This window comes from Nestor notabilis, unplaced genomic scaffold, assembly GCF_000696875.1.
Source record: "Nestor notabilis isolate BGI_N333 unplaced genomic scaffold, ASM69687v1 scaffold6081, whole genome shotgun sequence".
Classification (NCBI taxonomy): domain Eukaryota; kingdom Metazoa; phylum Chordata; class Aves; order Psittaciformes; family Psittacidae; genus Nestor; species Nestor notabilis.
In genome coordinates this window covers 17942-36875 of record NW_009915031.1, presented here as the reverse complement: position 1 = coordinate 36875, position 18934 = coordinate 17942, and the positions used below count along the sequence as shown (strand labels likewise).

The 18934-nt window shown below is 47.7% G+C and overlaps 1 protein-coding gene across 1 annotated transcript in view; it reads left to right on the top strand.

Annotated features, from left to right (window-relative positions):
- The window catches only part of MEGF11 (multiple EGF-like-domains 11), a 203527-nt gene extending 187419 nt beyond the window's left edge, over nt 1-16108 (top strand). Inside the window, exons 21-23 of the mRNA XM_010023922.1 lie at nt 9146-9202; nt 15257-15463; nt 15948-16108. Coding sequence (XP_010022224.1) covers nt 9146-9202; nt 15257-15463; nt 15948-16108 — 425 coding nt within the window. The remainder of the gene's footprint in view (nt 1-9145; nt 9203-15256; nt 15464-15947) is intronic.
- Nucleotides 16109-18934: the final 2826 nt, after the last annotated feature.

Sequence of the window (18934 nt, the reverse complement as noted above, 5' to 3'; positions counted from 1 at the left end):
CTAGATGTAGCTGTCACTGCTTTGCTGGTGCTGTCTGATGTGAGATTCATGGGCTGTGGGGCCACAAGGGACTGTTGTGATCGTCTGGCTTCATTCCCCACACAGCACAGGGCACAGATCCACCCTGAATTAATGCCTCTTTCAAGGGCAGTGCTGGTGGCTCCACAGCAGCAGGGTTTCATTCAGCCAGGGCCTGGCTTTCACGTGGATTTGAAATGGGCTCCTTTCTATGTGCTGGCATTGATCTGTTTTCGTCTGTGTGTGTATCTGTGTGTATATTTATATGTTTTTATATATATATGTATATATATTGCACACATCTGTGTGTGTGTGTATGTGGCTGGGGTATTTGCACTATTGTGCATCCTGAATCTTTCTTCCAGGCTGGAGTTCAGCCCATTTGGAGCACAAGTACGTGTTTTACAAATGAGGAATCCTATTTGTGTACCTCTTCAGTTGAATAGCTCTAAAAATACTGTGCAGGTGCTTGTAGAGACCTAACATTGTGTATGAGTGTATTTGCACAGCTTTTCCTACCTGTGCTGTCTCCTGTGTCTCTGTGCTGTGCTCACACCACGGTTCCTCCTGTGTCTGTTTAAGCCAGGGCAGATAACATCTGGTGTAAAAACACGGGGTGTTTTTACATGGGGTGTTTTTAGAAACACCACTGTCTGCATCCTGAGTCAATGGAATTCAATCAGCAGGATTCAGTCAGTGAGGGCAAGGTTTGGCCTCTGGTTGTTACAAACCTTCACCCAAATGAAACCCAGTTTCTACGATCAGATAAAAGCTTCTAAATGTCAATGGGCAGTTTGTAATATATGGTGTAGTTGTCCTAAATGTGGTGTTCCTGGAAGAGAGGAATATTTGTGGATGCTTTCCCTAGAGATAAGGGAGAGGCTGCAGCCCTCTGCAGCTTTATCCTCAGTGGCCCACCTTTGGGAAAGCTTGCAGAAGAACGTCAGGCTGGTTGGGAGGATCCTGTAGGTCCCCATTGCCCTATTTATAGAGGCAATCCTGACCCTAAGCCCTTCACAGTGTGGTCACTACCTAAATCAAAGGGCGGAGGAGCTGCGTGGCTGCCCAGCCCCGTACCCTCCTCCCCTCTTCGGGTCCAGCATTTCTCCTTCCTGCTGTGTTTCTCCACCTCCCACGACATAGTTACTCCTTACAAGCTGTGGTGTGCTCCTTGCAGCAGACTCAACTGGCTAAACCACGTTAGCTGTGGTGGCACAGAGCAGCTTACCCAGCTGCTACATGGGATAGCCCCTTTACATCCCTCTCCATCTGGCTGTGTTTCCTTTAAGCAGGTCTCTCCAAAACAGGGTTTGGGCCATGGTCTCTCTTTGCACAGCATCCTGCACAGTGCTCCTCACCCTGGGAACCAGCTGGGATTTTATATTCCAATAGACTTCAGTACATCAGTGGGTCTTAAAACCTGTTATGAAAGCTAAGCAAAAATTAATGAGAGATCAGGAAAAAGGAAACGGTTTGGTGATTTTGAATGCTTCCTTTCAATTTTAACCTCCATTATTGTTATTCATTTTCTTGTAAATACAGCAAAATAGCAGAGCTGGGCAGGAGCTTTCCAGTTTGGAAGCAGACACAGGAGAGCTGTGATGGCTTCATAACTATAATTTTTCAGAATCAGGGTTGGGATTTGCTCTTGAACTGACACTTCCTCAGGACCAGCAGATGTGGCTTTTGCGGGGCAAATGTTGAGGTGGAAAACTCAGCAACCACAGTGATTCACAGACCCTCCTTTCTGGGACTCACCTGATCACATAGAATCACAGAATGGTTTGGGTTGGAAGAGACCTTAAAGCTCCTCCAGTTTCAACCCCTGCCACGGGCAGGGACACCTTCCACTAGAGCAGGTTGCTCCAAGCCCCTGTGTCCAACCTGGCCTTGAACACTGCCAGGGATGGGGCAGCCACAGCTTCTCTGGGCACCCTGTGCCAGCACCTCAGCACCCTCACAGGGAAGAGTTTCTGCCTCAGAGCTCATCTCAATCTCCTCTCTGGCAGGTTAAAGCCATTCCCCTCATCCTGTCCCTACAGGCCTTTGTAAAATGCCCCTCTCCATACGCAGTCCAGCTGAGCCGAACGCCCCAAAACAGCAGCTCCTTGTCCTTTGCTGACCACCATAAAAGATGCTCCAGTGAGCTCACCCCAGGTCCCCCAGATCACCATCTCACTGTGCTTGCCTCTGGTGTCGTGCTTTAGCATCACCTGGCTCCAGTGAGATTTCTATAAATGACAGAAAATTGAAGAGCACATTGACACACGTGCTTAATACAACTGCCACCTCCTCCAGATGGCACCGCCACGCTGGCACCCAGAGGGTCCCAGCTGCCACATGGCAAGAGGTGCTTTTCCAGCAGCCCCATCTGGATGGCAGCCCTGGACTTCTCTCCACTTTTGCTGGCAGATGTGCACTGGGCTTGATGCTTCCTTATTGCCAATGTTATTTTCCTTGAATTGAGAGAAATCTTGTAACCAGTACGTCTCTTTTACCTAAATAAATACACAGATGTATTAGCAAATCCCCTTTGTTCCAAACAGCTCCTATCTGCATGGTTATGTAGGTGGTTTTGATCCATCCATCTCCATTAGTTGTTTTGAAACTGCCAGCATGACACTCCATGCACACAAGCATCCCAGTCGTGATCCCTGGATGCGGAAGGAAATCCTGTGTTTTCCAGCATGCTTGTGTTCATTGCTTGGTGAAGTGACTTTCCTTTGTGATTTTCCCTAATGCTAGTGAACAACTGTCAGATTCATACAGCTAAAGAACTGAAATGGTGAGGCCAAGGTAACAGTCATCTCCCATTTTGATTCATACCATCCTTGGGCTGTAGTCTTGGGCGGGAACTGTCTTTATTTCAGCATTAACCCATTATCATACTTTTTGAACAGCTCAGTAACAAAACCCTTGACAGAGAAACTGCAGACTGGAGATCCTACAGCTATCTGAATGAACTAGGTCAGTAATGTTTAAACAATCTAATCACTTCAGTAGACTTTAGAGCAATTCCAAATCCAAGTCAGCCTTTCCTAAAGGCATTAACCATAATGAAGAATATTGGTGGTGTCTTTATTTCACAATCAGAATTGCCAGTAGTGAAAGATGGAGTATTGGAAATGGTTTCCTTTACCACAAACCACAGGTTGGGAAAGAAGAGTCAATATCCATTGTAGTCTCCCTTCCTCAGCTGCTCGGTGTAATCACAATCAACTACTCTATAAATGGTTTTTTAAGGACTAACTTCAAACATTAAAAATTCAAATTTGGGATTATTTTTGTCCTTTCATGGTTAATAAAGTTTAGCACCCCATACTGGCATGTCCACAAAACCAGAGCCTCTGCGGGAGCTAGAGCATGCAATACATACACCCTGTTATCTGCCTGTTAATCAGAGTGGCCATTTTTCGGGCAATTTTAATGCCCAGCCAGTGCAAACAAGCCAAGAGTGAAGTTTAATTGCCCTTTCTGAGTTCATTCTCCCTGGCTTCAGTTTTAACAGGGTTTTTAGCAGCTCTTATCTCAAACCCATCCAGATTTAGTCCCTTGGATGCTATTTGTTTTCCTATCTAAGCAGTTGGAGTTTAGTTTGTCAGTGGCAGAAAGCGTCTGCCCTTTCCTTTACTGGGATTACTAACTCCTTACTGAAAATTTGCAGCATGGGGAAGTGCAGTATTAAGTGGTATTATGGGAGTTTTAAGGTCAACTATCTCACAGCTCAGATGGCAAAGGAATTAAGATAGGGCACCATCAGGCATCGCATCTTGTCACTGCTCTTTTGGTCACGCACCATGCCTCGTTCCAAAGATCAGGTCTTCCCTGCATCAGGAAAATCACAAACCTGTCGAGCTTCAATGCAAAACCTTTTCCATCATTATCAGCCATTAATGTTTTCTTCTGTGTAACAAGTTGCAGAACTGCTGTTGTGTTGATCTGGAGAGCTGGGGAGGGGGCGAGGATTTCCAAATCAAGTTCATTTTCTTTTTCCCATCTTACTGCTTCACTCACTGCCTTTATTCTTACCTTGCAGTGTCCTGAACTCCCTGTGTGCCACATTTGCCCTGCATTCATGCATTTTATTTTACTAGCAGAAGTGACGTTAAATGCCTTTGCAGTAAGAATGATGTAGAAGTGATAAATACTTTAGTTAAGCAAAACAGTCACTCTTTTTTCCATTGCATTTTGCATCTCAAATACATATCTTCTTTTTTTTCTTTGCTTCTTTCAAAATGTTTTTTCACACTAATTGATAAAAATGAGATCTTTTTTCTTCCCTTTCACTATGAAAATTAACACTTGCTTATCCTGGCTTTGATAATGCCGAATTCTTGCTCAGTTCAAGGCCATTTTTACTGTAAAATGTTTTCATTTCATGGTAATCCTGCAGCAATAAAAGCTGCAGATTCCACCTACGTGTGCAAATTTCAGAAGAAAGCCAAAAACATCAATTTTGAATTGTAAACAGACAATAAAGTGAAGCCTAATAAGATCACATGGGGGATCTTGACCTTTAAGCTGCATCATGCACGGAAATACTGAAAAGTTCGAGGTACCACCTTCTCATCCCACTTAGTTTTTATGCTACTGATGCTCCAGCTCATGTGTTGGGCTAAAAGCTGGATTCAGTTCAAAACAGTTAAAATGGCAGCGGACAACTCCTCTGCTGTGATCCCATGGAATATTCTAGAGAGAAGATGTGTAGAAGTTGGGAGCGGATGGAAAACCCTCAACTCACCTCCCTGGCTTTTCAGCCAGTGACTCCTCTGGCTGAGGCAGTGGTGCCAATGACACAGTCTTCGGATGAACCAGGCACACAGGAATGTCTGTAGGCTTGTTAGGAATTGCAAGTGTCATAAATATGAATTAGAGCTGGGGGAAAGGAAATCATAAGAATATCTGTGTGAAAATTAACTGGGCCACTCATCTGCTAAAACCTGCAAGCATAAGGAGTTTTCTTAATTCCCTTTTCTTTCTCTTGACCTCTGCAAGGCATTTCTGAGCAAACACTGTGCTCAAAGTTGGATGCTGTCCAGACCTGTCCCAGGCTGACACCTTCTGTGTTTTGAACTGCAGCACACCTTCACTCCTCAGGGTCATGGCTGTGCTCAGACTGGATGTAAGGATTCAGGGACTCTTCTGATGGGGACAAACTTGCTTCCCAATACCATGCTGGATCCAGACTGAGACCCCCATTTGATCTCCAAGCTCGGGGACAGCACGAGAAGCAGCTACTCCCAAGCTACTCATCCAGGAGCAGGGCTGGCAGCTCAGGAGGACCCAGGACACTGTTTCTATCAGCAGCAGAGCACTGCTGCTCAGCTGGTGGGTGGTACCGTGCCCTCTTCTGTGCGCTTGGCACCACAGCTCCTCACTTCCAAGCAATGTATCTTTATTTCTGTGTCTGTAAGAGGGTCAATAGAATGCTTTCTGGAAACACCATGTACTTTCTATTTGCTTGTGTATCTCGTAAAGGTGATCCCACAGGTAACAGACACGAGTGGTTTCATTAACCCCTCTTTGCTCTCCTCACTCTTGCAGGCTGTGCTTTTACAGCTTTGGAAATCACCTTTTGATTGCTCACAGTTTGCATCATTGGCCTTTGCTCAGGCAGGAGTCATTCCTCAGATACTTTATTTGGAAAGGGAAAGGAAAAAAGAAAGATGTTCTCTGAGGGAGCAGAGAAAGGGCTGCTCATACTGAGGAGGTATTTTACCTGTTTTGCAGTTGCCAGGTTTGGGTTCTTTCCAACTGGGAAATGCAAGGAGCAGAACAAAGCCTGTATTTTTATTGCTGCCACATTTCCTTACGAGCTTCAAGTATCAGGCTTTGTCAGAGAGACAATCATACCTGTTAAATGGAGTCTAGTGATAAGCACATCTGCACAAGTCATTCTCATGGATGCGTGCTTGAGAAATCAGGGTTTGGGTATCTGTGGTGCCAAGGAATGGTGGCTTTGTCACCTTTGCTGTGTATCACTACCTGTTCAATGCAGCTTAGTCCTACTAATTTCAAGGAATGCCTTGTCTTTGCATTTTCTATTCACTGTTTCTTGTTGCAGAACCAGAATTGTTTGCCCTGTGACTAACCTCTCTCTTCCAGTCCAGTCAGCATTAAGCAATTGCAGAGTCCATCTTCCAGCTCCTATTCCAAGCCAGTCAAATGTCCTAAACCACCTACTGAGTTCAGAAAAGGTTGTTACGCTCATTAGTTGGAGTGCTGGGCACAGCAGGCTGCAGACAAAACTGGTTTTATCTGTATTGTTTTTCTAACAGCAGTGCTCAGAGCAGAGACTGAGTGTGATTTGCAGCACATCCCGAGTGACTCAAAGTTTGGTTCAGACCTGACTGTGCATATTTCTCAAAGCCAAAAAGGTGGAGAAAAATATTTCTATCCGAGACTCTGATTTCACCCCAGCAGACAATTTAACTTCAGATTTAAACCTGGCCTTTCCTGAAGAGCCAGATTCCTGCCCTGTTTAGGCCCTCTCCACATTAATTACTTTTGCTGTTTAAAAAGTAATGTATCTATCACTCATTTCACCTCCTGAGGAATGCAATGAATAGGCAAAAATGGGTCACAAAACCCTCAGAAGACTAAAGGCAGAATTACAGGGAATAGGCTGGGAAGGGCTTTGAGGGGTCCTGTAGCCCTCCCAGGGCAGCATTAGCTCCACCTGTATCTTCCTTAGCAGGTGTATCCCATCTTTTCTGAGCCATCCTCCTATAAGAAGCTATACTGGAGTGAGCACTGAGCTCAGAGTGTGTCTGTTACACAGCTCAGAACCAGAAGTGAGGTTCACTCAGCTGAATGCTGTGTTCATACAGCAGCCTGCCCTCCGGCGGGGTCTCAGCAAGTTTGGGCTAACTCAGAGCAGACACAGCGATGTCTGCGGCTGCAGAAGCCCTTCCAAACATGCCTGACATTTCCAATAGGACTGGCAGGAGCTCACAGGGAGCTGATCTGACAAAACATGCTCAGAAGGTGGAGTCCTTCCCCTTCAAGCCACCAAAAGTGCTGGTTGATACTGCAGCAGCCCCAAGGCTCCAGCCTTTATTCAGGTCTTCACAGTCACAGTGGGAACATTTCTGTACAGATCTGATGAGGATGCTCAGAGCAGATACAACATTCTTGTACAGAGATGGACTGTGCAGTGAGCACAGGTAACCATCCCCTGGGTAACCTCTGTTTCCATAAATCAGTTACTCCTCATGGTCCTTACTCTAAGCATCTCATTAATCGCCAGCAGCTACGAGGACATTGTCCTATCATAGGACACTGTGTTTTTTGTTCTTGCTTTATCTCTAACTCTGAAATGGTCAATATTATAAAGTTACTGGAGGGGACTAGGTTATGGGCTTGAGCAGTTATTCATCCCAGTCTTCCAAAGCCAGAAGCTCCTGCTGGTGTTGCTATTGCTGTACGTGGGCAATGCTGTGTCCAATGCACCTCCCCATGGGCCAGCCTGGATCTCCTTTATTTCCCTGCCACTGCTTTCGCTGTGTGGGTACAGCCCCCTTCACCCTGTGACCCCAGTTGTGTGCCCACCAACACTCCAGCCTTGCTCTGCGTGGTGTGAGCTGCTTCTTGCAGGAGGCTCCTGCGTGTTTGCCCATGAAGCTGCCCTGGACACTGCTTGGGTGTTCTGCCCATGGGGGCTTGCTCAGCCCTGCCAGGACAATGTCTGATCAATGGGGATGGCCTTTGGGAGCACCGCTGCTGGGAAAGAGAGCACCAGCCCTGTGGATGTGAGCCAAAGGATGAATCAGCTCCATCCTCTTCACTCAGGATTCTGCCCTATGCAGAATCCAGGAGAGGAAAAAGCACACAGCAGATACTGCTGTGTGAAAGAGCTTCCACACTGTGCCCAAACCACCCAGGCAGCCTTGCCCTCTGATGCTTCTTTCCGGGAGTGAGTCTGGGAATTGGCTCAGGACAAGTGGTGGAAAACAAAGCAGAAGGTGCTCAAAAGCTTTGGACAGTCACTCTTGGCCAGAAAGGAAAGAGCCCCATCAGAGAGAGACAGCTGTGAATCACCAGCCCTTTTCCTGTGCTCAGGGGTGGATACGCTGCAAAGGAGGGTGTCTTTGATGTGCCAGTAACACATTTATTGTCTAATTTAGTGATTTTCCTTATTTAGCAAAAGCAAAGGTGTTGTGAAAAGGGGACTGGTACGGCATTGCCAGTGATGGTGACAGCTTTTTCTGTAGTGACCAGAGGACATGCAAGGACAAAGAGCTGGGAGACCTCTGGGACACACTGTTTGCAGGGCTCTTTTACCAGCATAACTTAGTTACTTGATTGGGAATCCCATAAGCCGCAAAGACATTTCTATCTCAGTAACCAAATTTGTGTTGATTTTGCTAGTCAGTAACACATATCAGACTCTATAGTTAAAAAGATTTAAAGGCTTCCATTAGATTTGCCTTCTGATCGATATCTAGGATCATTTGCAGTAAAGGTTCCCATCCCCTCTATCTTTGCTTCTATAAGGAACAGCAAGTTCTTACAGAGCTGCATAAGGCAGAAGTCTGCTGTCAGCTCCCTGCTCTCAGCTGCTGCATTTTCAGGCCTCTGCAGTCACTTGGGGACTGCGGTCACATCAGTTCTTGAACTGTGCACATTGATAGGCAAATCTTAGAGAAGGATTGTACACACCTTAGAATCTAAGACTGTGAATTAAATAACATACCATCCACGATGAAGCAAAGCCTAAAATTAGTCACAGAATAATGTAATGGAACCTGTGGACTCACATTTGGAGGGAGATGATTTCTCCTTAGGCTCCTACTAATCCAACCTAGTGTTTCAGTAATGAACATATCAGCAGATGATTTTTGGGCTGTTCTCCTGATGGATAGCTGCTCCTGCTAAAGAGCAGCGCCCTGCTTCAGGAAAGCCCTCCCTTCCAGGGACGCTCTTAAGCATGTGAACAATTCAAGGCATGCACAGAATCCCCACTGCACTGAGTGCACGCTTACAGCTGAGGATGTGCTTAAGAGCCTCCCTAAATGAGGGCCTTGATGTACAATTTAGGGGAAAGAATATATGCTGCTCAGTCATCAAAGCAATCCAATTTACATAAATATTTATTTGTTTTCCATTATATATCATTTCCATGCAGGTGCTTGTGGGATGGATAGACGTCAGAACACATACATAATGGAAAAAAGCTTCAAAGGTATGGTATCCAGTGCCTGCAGCCACCTTGGCAAAGAGTTTGAGGAGGGTGTCGTAGAAGAGGTGAGATAGGAGAGACCTGGGCACCCGGGAGAGGGGCCATGCAGAGGCAGAGAGGGCCAGAGCCATCACCTACAACATACGCTCAGCTGGCAGCACTCCTGACTCCGAGCCAGATGTCTGGGGCCCATGAATTATGGATTCAAGTCTTTACAAGGCTGGAGGCTCCTGCCTCAGCAAAGCAGCATAAGACAAAAAGGGAGGGCTCTGCTGCAGGGACAGGAGGTGCAGGTGGAGCTGTCTGGCCAGGGGAAGCTCTTTTAGGACCTATTAGTCATCTACAAGGGCTTCCTGGTGGCAGTTGCTGATGATAGGCTGGTGCATTTGCCTGCTAAGTTGTGGCTCTGTAAGGGTCTTGGCTCTCCAGAGCTTAAACAAAGCCACTAGAAAACAAGCTGACCCTGCTGCGTGGCCCTTCTGAAAGAGATTTATAGCAGAGCTTGAGAAAAGACCTCACTCGGTACATTAACCAGTCCTGCTGGCACGAAGCAATTAATGGGCATTGACTCCAGGGCAGTTCTAAAAAGGGCTCGTAGAGGAGTCACGAGCACAGGGCCCAGTGATTTTACATTTCAGTTTTCCTCCAGGTTTACATTCAGAATACTCCAGTTCAGTGTGGACTTCAAGACCACTTGGCACAGTGGTCCCCATCAGCTCCTGGGAGTCTGGGCTGGGTTTGGCACACTGAGCTTGTGGTCCAGGAGATGGAGCAAGGAGTCTGTCTCCCTCAGAAGAGACAGAGGGCCTTGATCTGAATTCCAGCCTGTTGTGTGTTCACGCACCAGCTGGGAACGTCCCTCCCTCAGCCCAGGAGGTAAATACTGCACAGCCTCTTTGTAGTGTCCTTGAGCTGGTATCAGCTGAGTAATAGGAAAAATGGTACCTTCAAACAGAGCTGGTTTGAAGGCACCCACTGGTCTGCTACGGCCGAGGTGTTACTGAGCAAGACCTTCATCTGAACTCACAAGGGATATTGAAAGCTCGTGCACATAAAACGCAATGACCAGCCTATAGCCAGGCCTAGAGAATGATGATGATTTTGTAGCTGCTGTTTACAAAATAAAGTGGCATAATATTGCTAAAACATTGCCTTAACACACAGGCTCACCAGAGGAAGCCACTGATCCACGGCAAAGTCCTTCCCGATAAAGCTAGATTTAAAATACTAAGGGGTTATTTATGTACATTTGATTCAATCCACTGGTTTCAGCCACTTCAGTGACTCCCTTTCTATTATTCTAGTCTAGCAAGTTGTTCTCTTCACATGGAACTATTCATTTCAAGATTAGTTTCAACTAAATTACTGTGTTTAAAAAGTCAAAAAGCTGCTTTGAACACATGCAGGAGGAATTCCCATCCAGAGACACCGTCACACCGAGTGGGGCACCCGGTGTGAACAGGAGAAAGGGAATTACAGGAACAGCAAACTGTGAAATGCATTTGCTGCTGCTGCACATTCTGTGCATTATTTGGGATCTGAGCCATTTTCTTTCCATGTTTATCACTTGTAAATTGAAAAATAGAAGCTGTGTCAGGGAGGCTGGCGCTGCCAAGGGCAGGGTGCTGGGGACACAGGAAGACACTGACATCCCAGGGGATTTCGGTAGCTCACCTGCAGGCAGTTGGCAGAGATAGACATCTCAGAAGCATCTGCCCTTGGATGGCTAAAAGCTTCTGGCAGCTCAGTCTGCAGGTCAGGCTCCGGGTTCAGGCAGCCCCAGGGCAGTCTCATTCCCAGGAGGAGCTGGGTGATGTGCCCCATGCTCAGTGTGCAGCTCTCCTTGCCCTGCTAGGTCTTGCATTGGCCCTGACTAGCCAAATTCATCCAAAAGATGGAGAGAAAGTATCTTCTAAGCTGGGTCATGCACATGAAAGGAACTCCCAGTCCCAAACAATTGGATTCTGTCAGCAAAAAGACTTGGCAGGCGGGTGCTTTGCTCATATATACTTTAATACAGTTTAAAGATGATGTCTTTTCCCACCAGTATCTGTTAGGTATCGCTGGAGAAATCTTGCCCTGCAGCTGAAAATGGTGTTTGGTGCTGACCCCAGCCCAGAGCATTGCACGGGATGCTCTGCCAGGAGGGCACTCGGGGGGTCCCAGGGCTGATGCTCAGACTTTGCATGACAGGCAGTGAGGTCCCAGCAGTTCGAAACACTGATGCACTTCCCTCAGGGACTCAGGGCTTGGTTCAGTGTGGTTCATTTGTTTGGTAGGCAGGAATGTGTCCCCACAGCTGTGTCACCCTCCAAAACACAGCAATAAGCTGTTGCTGGGTTGCTGTCCTAGAGCAGCCAAGGTTAAGCAGGTCAATGACAGCAGCCAGCAGACACGCTATGCTGCACGTCACCCATGCATGGCATTAAAGAGTAGGAGAACATGTTTCACCTGTGTGCATCATAGTGCCTTAGCACTTCAAACGTGGCTGTAGGGACCGAGGCTGCCATCAGTATGCCAGAGGATTATCAGAGAGGAACTCGGTCTGTGGGAGGAACAAGTACATTTCCAGTCCCTGGTATCAAAAATAAAACCTTCAGAGGTCTGGTGGTTGGTATCCAGGCAACACGGAGACAGGGACTTCAAAATTAGAGCCTATTCCCTGTATTTCCATATTTCTCCATATTTCTCTAGTGTGTTCAGCTGATGGAGGGCTCACAGCCAGTGCTGTGGCACTACCACAAGAGCTCAATACATGGGGACAATGAGGCAGCATGGCCAGAGCTCACACGTGTCCTACAGGGCGAGTGGGCTGAGGCTTCCTAAATACATTTGTTCTGGGTTAAATTAGTTCATGAAACTTGACAATTGATGTCAGACTTCTTAATTAGCCCAAAATCCCCTTAATGACAAAGTAACTCAGACACTTCTACATCCTTGAGAGTTAAATTCTCTGTGATCTTGCACATAACATGCCTTGTGGGCTAACGGCTCCCTGGTGTATAGCACACTGCCACACACGCTGGTGCTCCGTGAATTATACTGCATCCAGAGCAAAGGGTCTAGTCCCTAGCTAGACACAGAATTCCCATTTACGTCAGCGGGAACCGGCTCTTTGACGTGCTGCTTCCCAGGATCTTCTGGGAAAAGGCAGCTCCTGGGAGAGGCCAAATGAGTAGGGCAGCCCAAGGGGGATTTCATGGGTGTCTTCTGGGAAGGGAAGTGCTGGTCCAGCCTGGGAGGTGGTGTCAGCCCCAGAAGCAGTGCAGGTGAATTTTAGCTTAGGAAGGTCAGAGTGGCTGAGCTGGACTTCACAAAACACACGATGTGCTGGGATTTTTGCCTATGGCAGCTCTGGTGTTCCCACTTCCATAAACAAATCAGCACTGACCCACACAGCTACTGCAGGAGCAGGACTTCTCACTACCCCCCTTTGTCGCTGTAGCAGCCAGTGGTCTTTTATAATCCACATTTAATCTGTCTGAGCCCAGCTCTGTTTTGAGCTCCAAGCCCCTGTGTCCAACCTGGCCTTGAACACTGCCAGGGATGGGGCAGCCACAGCTTCTCTGGGCACCCTGTGCCAGCGCCTCAGCACCCTCACAGGGAAGAGCTTCTGCCTCAGAGCTCATCTCAATCTCCCCTCTGGCAGGTTAAAGCCATTCCCCCTTGTCCTGTCCCTACAGGCCCTTGTCCAAAGCCCCTCTCCAGGTTTCTTGTAGCCCCTTTAAGCACTGGAGCTGCTCCAAGGTCTCCCTGGAGCCTTCTCTTTTGCAGCAGTCTTCCTGTCCTCACACACCAAAATTCAGAGCTGGCTTATTACAGGCTGCCCAGGCTGTCCTGACGAACACTGCACACTTGTAGTAGCCACCAGGAGCTGTGAGCTGCTGCAGGTAAAGCTGAGCCTTTCTTTGCCTAAGAACAAAACAAAAGCCTCAGGATTGAGTCCCTCATCCAGGTCATGTCCCTGAAGCTGAGAGTGCTCCTACTCCAGCCTGGGGCAGCACCAGGCGCTTTCAGCTCCTTGCCTACATGAGCCAGTTCACCCATAGCACAGCCTTCCCAGGGACTCCGGAACAGGCCCGGTCCATACAGGTATTTGTAGCCCAAAGATCTGCATTTTATGACAGTATTTGTCAGTCTTTGCCTACTGTCTCCTCACCTTTAAACACTAACTGAGCCTCGGCTGTGTGGCACCTTCATTTAAGTCTCATGCATAGCAAAAGCTACTAACACTGAGCTCATCCATGTGCAGAAGCCTTTGGTCTTGCAGGGTTGCTCTATTGCCCAGTAGAAGGACGGAATGGGACAGCTTTCCACTGACTTGCCTAAATGGGATGGGGCTGGGAAAGCCGGAGGGCTCAACCTTGGTGCCTGCAGCCTGGGAATATTTGTGTGGCTTTGGTTCCTGCCTCCTGTGCTGTACTAAACCAGACGTGTTTCACTCTGAAGCAAAAGCATTGCTCATGTCACCCAGGCTGAAGTCAGAGGAGGAGTTCTGGAATATTATAACTAAATAAACACCGCACTGGTGCCAGGGCCTTCACGTGCCTGATGGTCCAGCACGGTGCAGCTGGTTTGCTTTGAGGTGGAGCTTCCCACAGCTGGTTTCACTCACCCTGATTGCTGAGGGCTCACAGGATTTGCTCCTATGGCTGAAATTAGAGCACAGAAACTCAACAGCTCACTGCAGGACGTGCCCTAACACCTTGCTCTGGGTGCCTGCTCAGTGCAACTCCCCTCAGTGCTGAGCCAAGGCAAAGGGCACCATGCCCGCGGTGATGATGGACACACAGACACAACCCCAGAGCTGAGGGAGGGAGAACCACAGCATGGTGTGAAGCAAACCTGAGGAGTGAGTGAGGAGGCTGGGGAGGACAGGCGCAGAGGTGAGGTTTGTAAAGGAGAAGCGATATCTTGTTGTCTGTCTTATTTCTTAACCTGCATTTCTCTTTTTGTCTCCCATACTAGACAGCGGGGGCAGCTGGGATTGCAGCTATTTTGCAAGTCCCGCTATTTCACCAGGAGTATTTCATATATACCAGGATCTGCCTTTGTACTGTAACCCAGCACAAGAAAATGCCTCATCTTTCATTGCATCGCTCTAATTCTAAATTACTGGCACTGCCCAGCAGGATGCACACAGCAGCAATGGCACGTTCTTGAATGTCAATTTATTCTCTATTGTTTTTTGTTTTAAAGCAAGACTGGCACTGTACCCTGCAGCAGGCTGGCACTGTACCCCCGCCACGGGCACTGGCAGAGGAGACCGTGGTTACAACTCTCACAACAACCTTGTTCTCCCCATGTAGCGCCTCCTCCGTCGCCATCTCCTGTTTTCTCCAGCCTAGGGGAGAGGAGCAGTAGATTATCTACAGCGGGGAGGGGGTGGGGAGGCACAAAAAGGCAAAGCAAAAGCAAGGCTCAGATGGAGGCTTGTCCCCCTTGTGGAAACCCAAGTGTTCCCCACTAGCAGGAGCAGCCTCCTCCCAGTCTTAATGGCAGTGGGAATATGAAATCGGCTTCTCCTGGTGCCGGATAGCCCCAGAAACCAGCGCTCTCAGGGGACACACGCTGCACTGATGCAGTTCTATGCCTGCTGGAAATGTTCTGTATTCAAATCTATGGCATTTGATGTTGACCAAAGCCCCAGGACACCAACCCTGTATCTGGCCCAACAGGCCAGGGAGCAGCAGAAGGTCCTGCTTGCAGAACCGATGTACCACAGCCATGTGCATGGGTCTGTGGAGTGGGATTAAAACTCCTTAGGAATTAGAGGGAGGGAGGGAAAGGTGCCACCTCCAATTAAATACTGCAGTAAATGACAACTAGAACCTTTTACAGGAAAACCTTCGGTACTGAGGTTTTGATTTCTTTCTTGCTAGTGAGTGTGGATGCAATGGTCTGGATACACCCAGAGCACACGCGTCGGGTGTCTGTGCTGGATGCTTCAAGGATCTTCCTTACCCTGTGCCCCCTTGTCCCCCAACTCTTTTGCAGAGGTTTAATTAACCCAAGGAAGCTAATGACTAACACTGCCACTCCCCTCTTGTCTTGCAGATTATATGAAAGAATCTGTGTGCAGCTCCAGCACTTGTTCCCTGAACAGCAGCGAAAACCCATACGCCACCATCAAAGACCCCCCCATTTTAACATGCAAACACTCCGAGAGCAGCTACATGGAAATGAAATCGCCTGGGCACAGGGAGTCCCCGTATTCCGAAATGCCAACTTCATCGACAGCCAATAAAAACATCTATGAAGTTGGTAAGAGGGGCTGTTGGTGATTCTGTTGTAGGTGCCGGTGTGTTTTCTTTGCCCCCTTTCCTGGATAACATGGACATGGCATGGTGCAGGGAGGTGCTGGCCATGGGAGAAGGCCTGTGCCTTTGTGTGTTGAGCTGGGGAGCTGCATCCCAGACAGGGGCTTGTGCAAGGGTGGTGGATGTGTGTGGTACAGCTCCTCTTCATGCTCTTGTGTTAATCTGCTGCAGTCCAGCTGCAAGACTTTGGAAGTGCAGAAGTGTTGGTCTTTTGAAGCCATTTCCTGCAGGGCTTTGCTAACTACCTGCCCTTGGCTCTGTTTGGTGTTTTCCTCCCTGGTCTGCCCCATGTGCTGCCAGTAAAGCTGTGAGGGGATGAGCTGCTTTGGGAAGCTGATGTTCAGTGCTTGTGACAAAATACATGAGCAGAGTAACTAGCCTTGGGAGCACTGCAGGTTACCATAACCCTGCTTTCCTTGCTTCCCCAGAGCCCACTGTCAGTGTGGTCCAAGATGCCCGTGGTCGGAGTGCCAGTTACCTCCAGAATCCATACGACCTGCCTAGGAACAGTCACATTCCTGGTCACTACGACCTCCTCCCCGTAAGGCACAGCCCGACGCATGGACCATCTTGGGACAAGCAGTCATAAAAGGATGAACTTCACTGGTGCACTGTGCTGCAAACACAAACTGAGGGAGCAAAAGAGAAGACAATCCTTTTCTGTGCTGCAGGATGCTGATGGGACTTCAGGCTGTCTTACACAAGGACCTAATGTAACACAACATCAGCTTGGGCCAACTGCTGCTGCATGATGTTATTTATAAAGACATTTTTATATGGGTAACAGGACCTAATGAGAACCTCCTCCACACGTGATTGGAGTCCATCACCCCAGGAAGGTGTCTACGTGCTCCAGGCAAAAACTCTCCGTGGCGTGTATTCTAACCCTGGCTTTGCTGTAAAATAAAACACAAAACCATGCTAAGTAGAAGGACTTACAGATGTACATTCCTACCAACTGCATCAGGAACCCTTTTACTGTTAGGAACAAGGTGACTTGGAATACACTGGAATATATTGTACTTCTTTGTCACGGAAATGGACATTTTTCTGAATGAAAGCAGGGAACCTTGTCATTTCACTGCCTGGAAATCCCATTTACTGCCATAACCATGTGCAACCTGTGCAGATCATGCTTGGTAATCAGCACGGAGATTTTTATCTTTCTATTCAGTACCAGGGTCTTTGAGTTGAGGAATATGAACACAGACACGTTCTGTGCAGGTTTTAAAATGTAACAGCTCCGCAAATGTCCACTGATCTTTGCTAATGACTTGAGTTTCAACATAGAGCCTCGCACCAATCTCGCCACAGGTTTAACAAGGTATAAGGTACTCGGATTAGCACAAATAGGCTTTAATTTCCCTTATACAGCTTTGATTTTGTTAGATAAATCCACCAGATTTGTCAGGCAGTGCAGACTGATGCAGGTTTTCACAGACTAGCCCTGGTTTGGTTTCCTTTCCTAAAGCTAAGCCACATCGCCTCCTCTAGCCCATCTTCACAAACCATCTCACCATGATTCCCTTCCAGCATGCCATTTATGACCCCCTTTAATTTGATGTGCATTACCATGTAGTGCATCTTTATCTGCTGATGATTCTACCTGAAATGTCATTAAATTGAGCTGAAACTGGGTTTGTGTTTCAGCAGCTGTTTGGGAAGGGATTTGCAAGGGGTTGGCCGTGGTAAAGTTTTGGACTAAGCCACCATGAGTGTTTTTTTTATCTTTATTGACCTAGGAAGTAGAACACTCGCTGTTAAACAGTTCCTTGTAGATTTTGAGCATGAAGTAGTATCGATTCTAAGTATGTAATTTTCTTAGGCAAACATGGAAGTAGCAAGTTGACTGCCTCTTAAATAGAAACCACAACATTGTGTTGCACATTTGCCAGTCTGACGGAAGCAGAAGAGCCCAAAACCAGCATCACTCAGTTTGCTCAAAGCATGATCACTTGTGTAACCCGCTGGTCTGGGGGACTGGTCCGAGGAACCTTCCCACTTGGAGCAGCGGCTTGATCCCAGCTCTGAGTCAGACCAGGATCAAGTGCTGGATCACTCGGAGCACCCTGGTGGGGATGGAAGCCCTGTCAAGGTGGTACCAAGCCCCTGGCAGCCTGCACAGCACCCCTGGGTGCAGCACCACAACATGCTCCCATCAGGGCATGAGGAGTGATGGGGCTGGGTGGACTCTGGACCCCACTGGGCAAACCAAGCGACCCTCCAGAGCAGCAGATCTTCATCCTGCAGGATAATGCATACGTAGTTACATGAATGCTGCATGTGTGCATGGGGGCAATGACTGAGCAGCAATAGCGATTTTCTTTTCCAGGAAAGCCTTATTTGAGATGTAAGCAGACAATTATTTTGTAGGGCCCGTAGGGATATATGTTATGTACAGGAATAGAAAGACTTACCTCAAAAGTACCATGAGAAAAGGCAATTTGCAAAGGAACTCTCTTGTTAGAGACCTACCTGACACCGAGCACAAGCAGTCTGAGCTGCTGCCTGACCAACATCTGTGTGTGTTGCTGTGAAGTTCACAATGAGACTCCAGAGAGCAGAGATGTGCTCCACTATTTTTTCAAAGCTGGATTTTCAAACCAAATGCAACGATGTGCATAGAGCTTAACAGGAAAAAAACCAAACCCAGCACCTAAAAAAGTATCTTCTTGTATATGAGCATTAGCTTCGGAAACAGGCATCAAAATGGCAATACTTTTTTAAGGCAAGACAGATTTGTAATATATTTGTTCACCGTGCAAAGGAATCCCACCTTGTACAAAATAAAGGGAATTTCTCTCAGTGTGTACTTCTCAAACGTACTCATTTGCAGACTGAAGCTTCCAGCCCCTGTTCAGGTCTGGGTGGTCCAGGCGATGCGACTGGTCACGGAGGGGCTGCCACCCTCAACGAAAACATCCTACAGGATCAGGGTTATCACCCAGAAGAGGCAGGATTTCTCGGAAAACACACTGCTGTCATTCAGACTGTAGCTTGGACCTTATTTCTAGCTTTAAAGCAAAATGAAACTGGCTCTGTATGTATCTTTCTTACAGTTCCGCAGCAGTTTAACCTCAATGGGTCTGAGCAAGAGACCCCAGCGATGCACAAACCCAGCCAAGCTCCTGCACACGTACAAAGAGCATCAGGGCTCTGATTTTCAGTGCTCTGTGGCACTATCAGGTTGTTGTGCCTTCATGAGGATACAGACCAGCACAGTTACTGTCCTGCATCCAGCAGGGATGAGACAGGACACCAGCAGCCACCTCAGCAGGTCTGACAGCGCTCCCAGGGAGCCTCATCAATACATCAGGAGCACAGATCTGCAGTGGAACAGCTTCAGAATTAAAGATGCCAGGCAGCCCTGAGCACTGCCACAGGTTGAAGCTTTTCCAATATTTGTACTTCATAT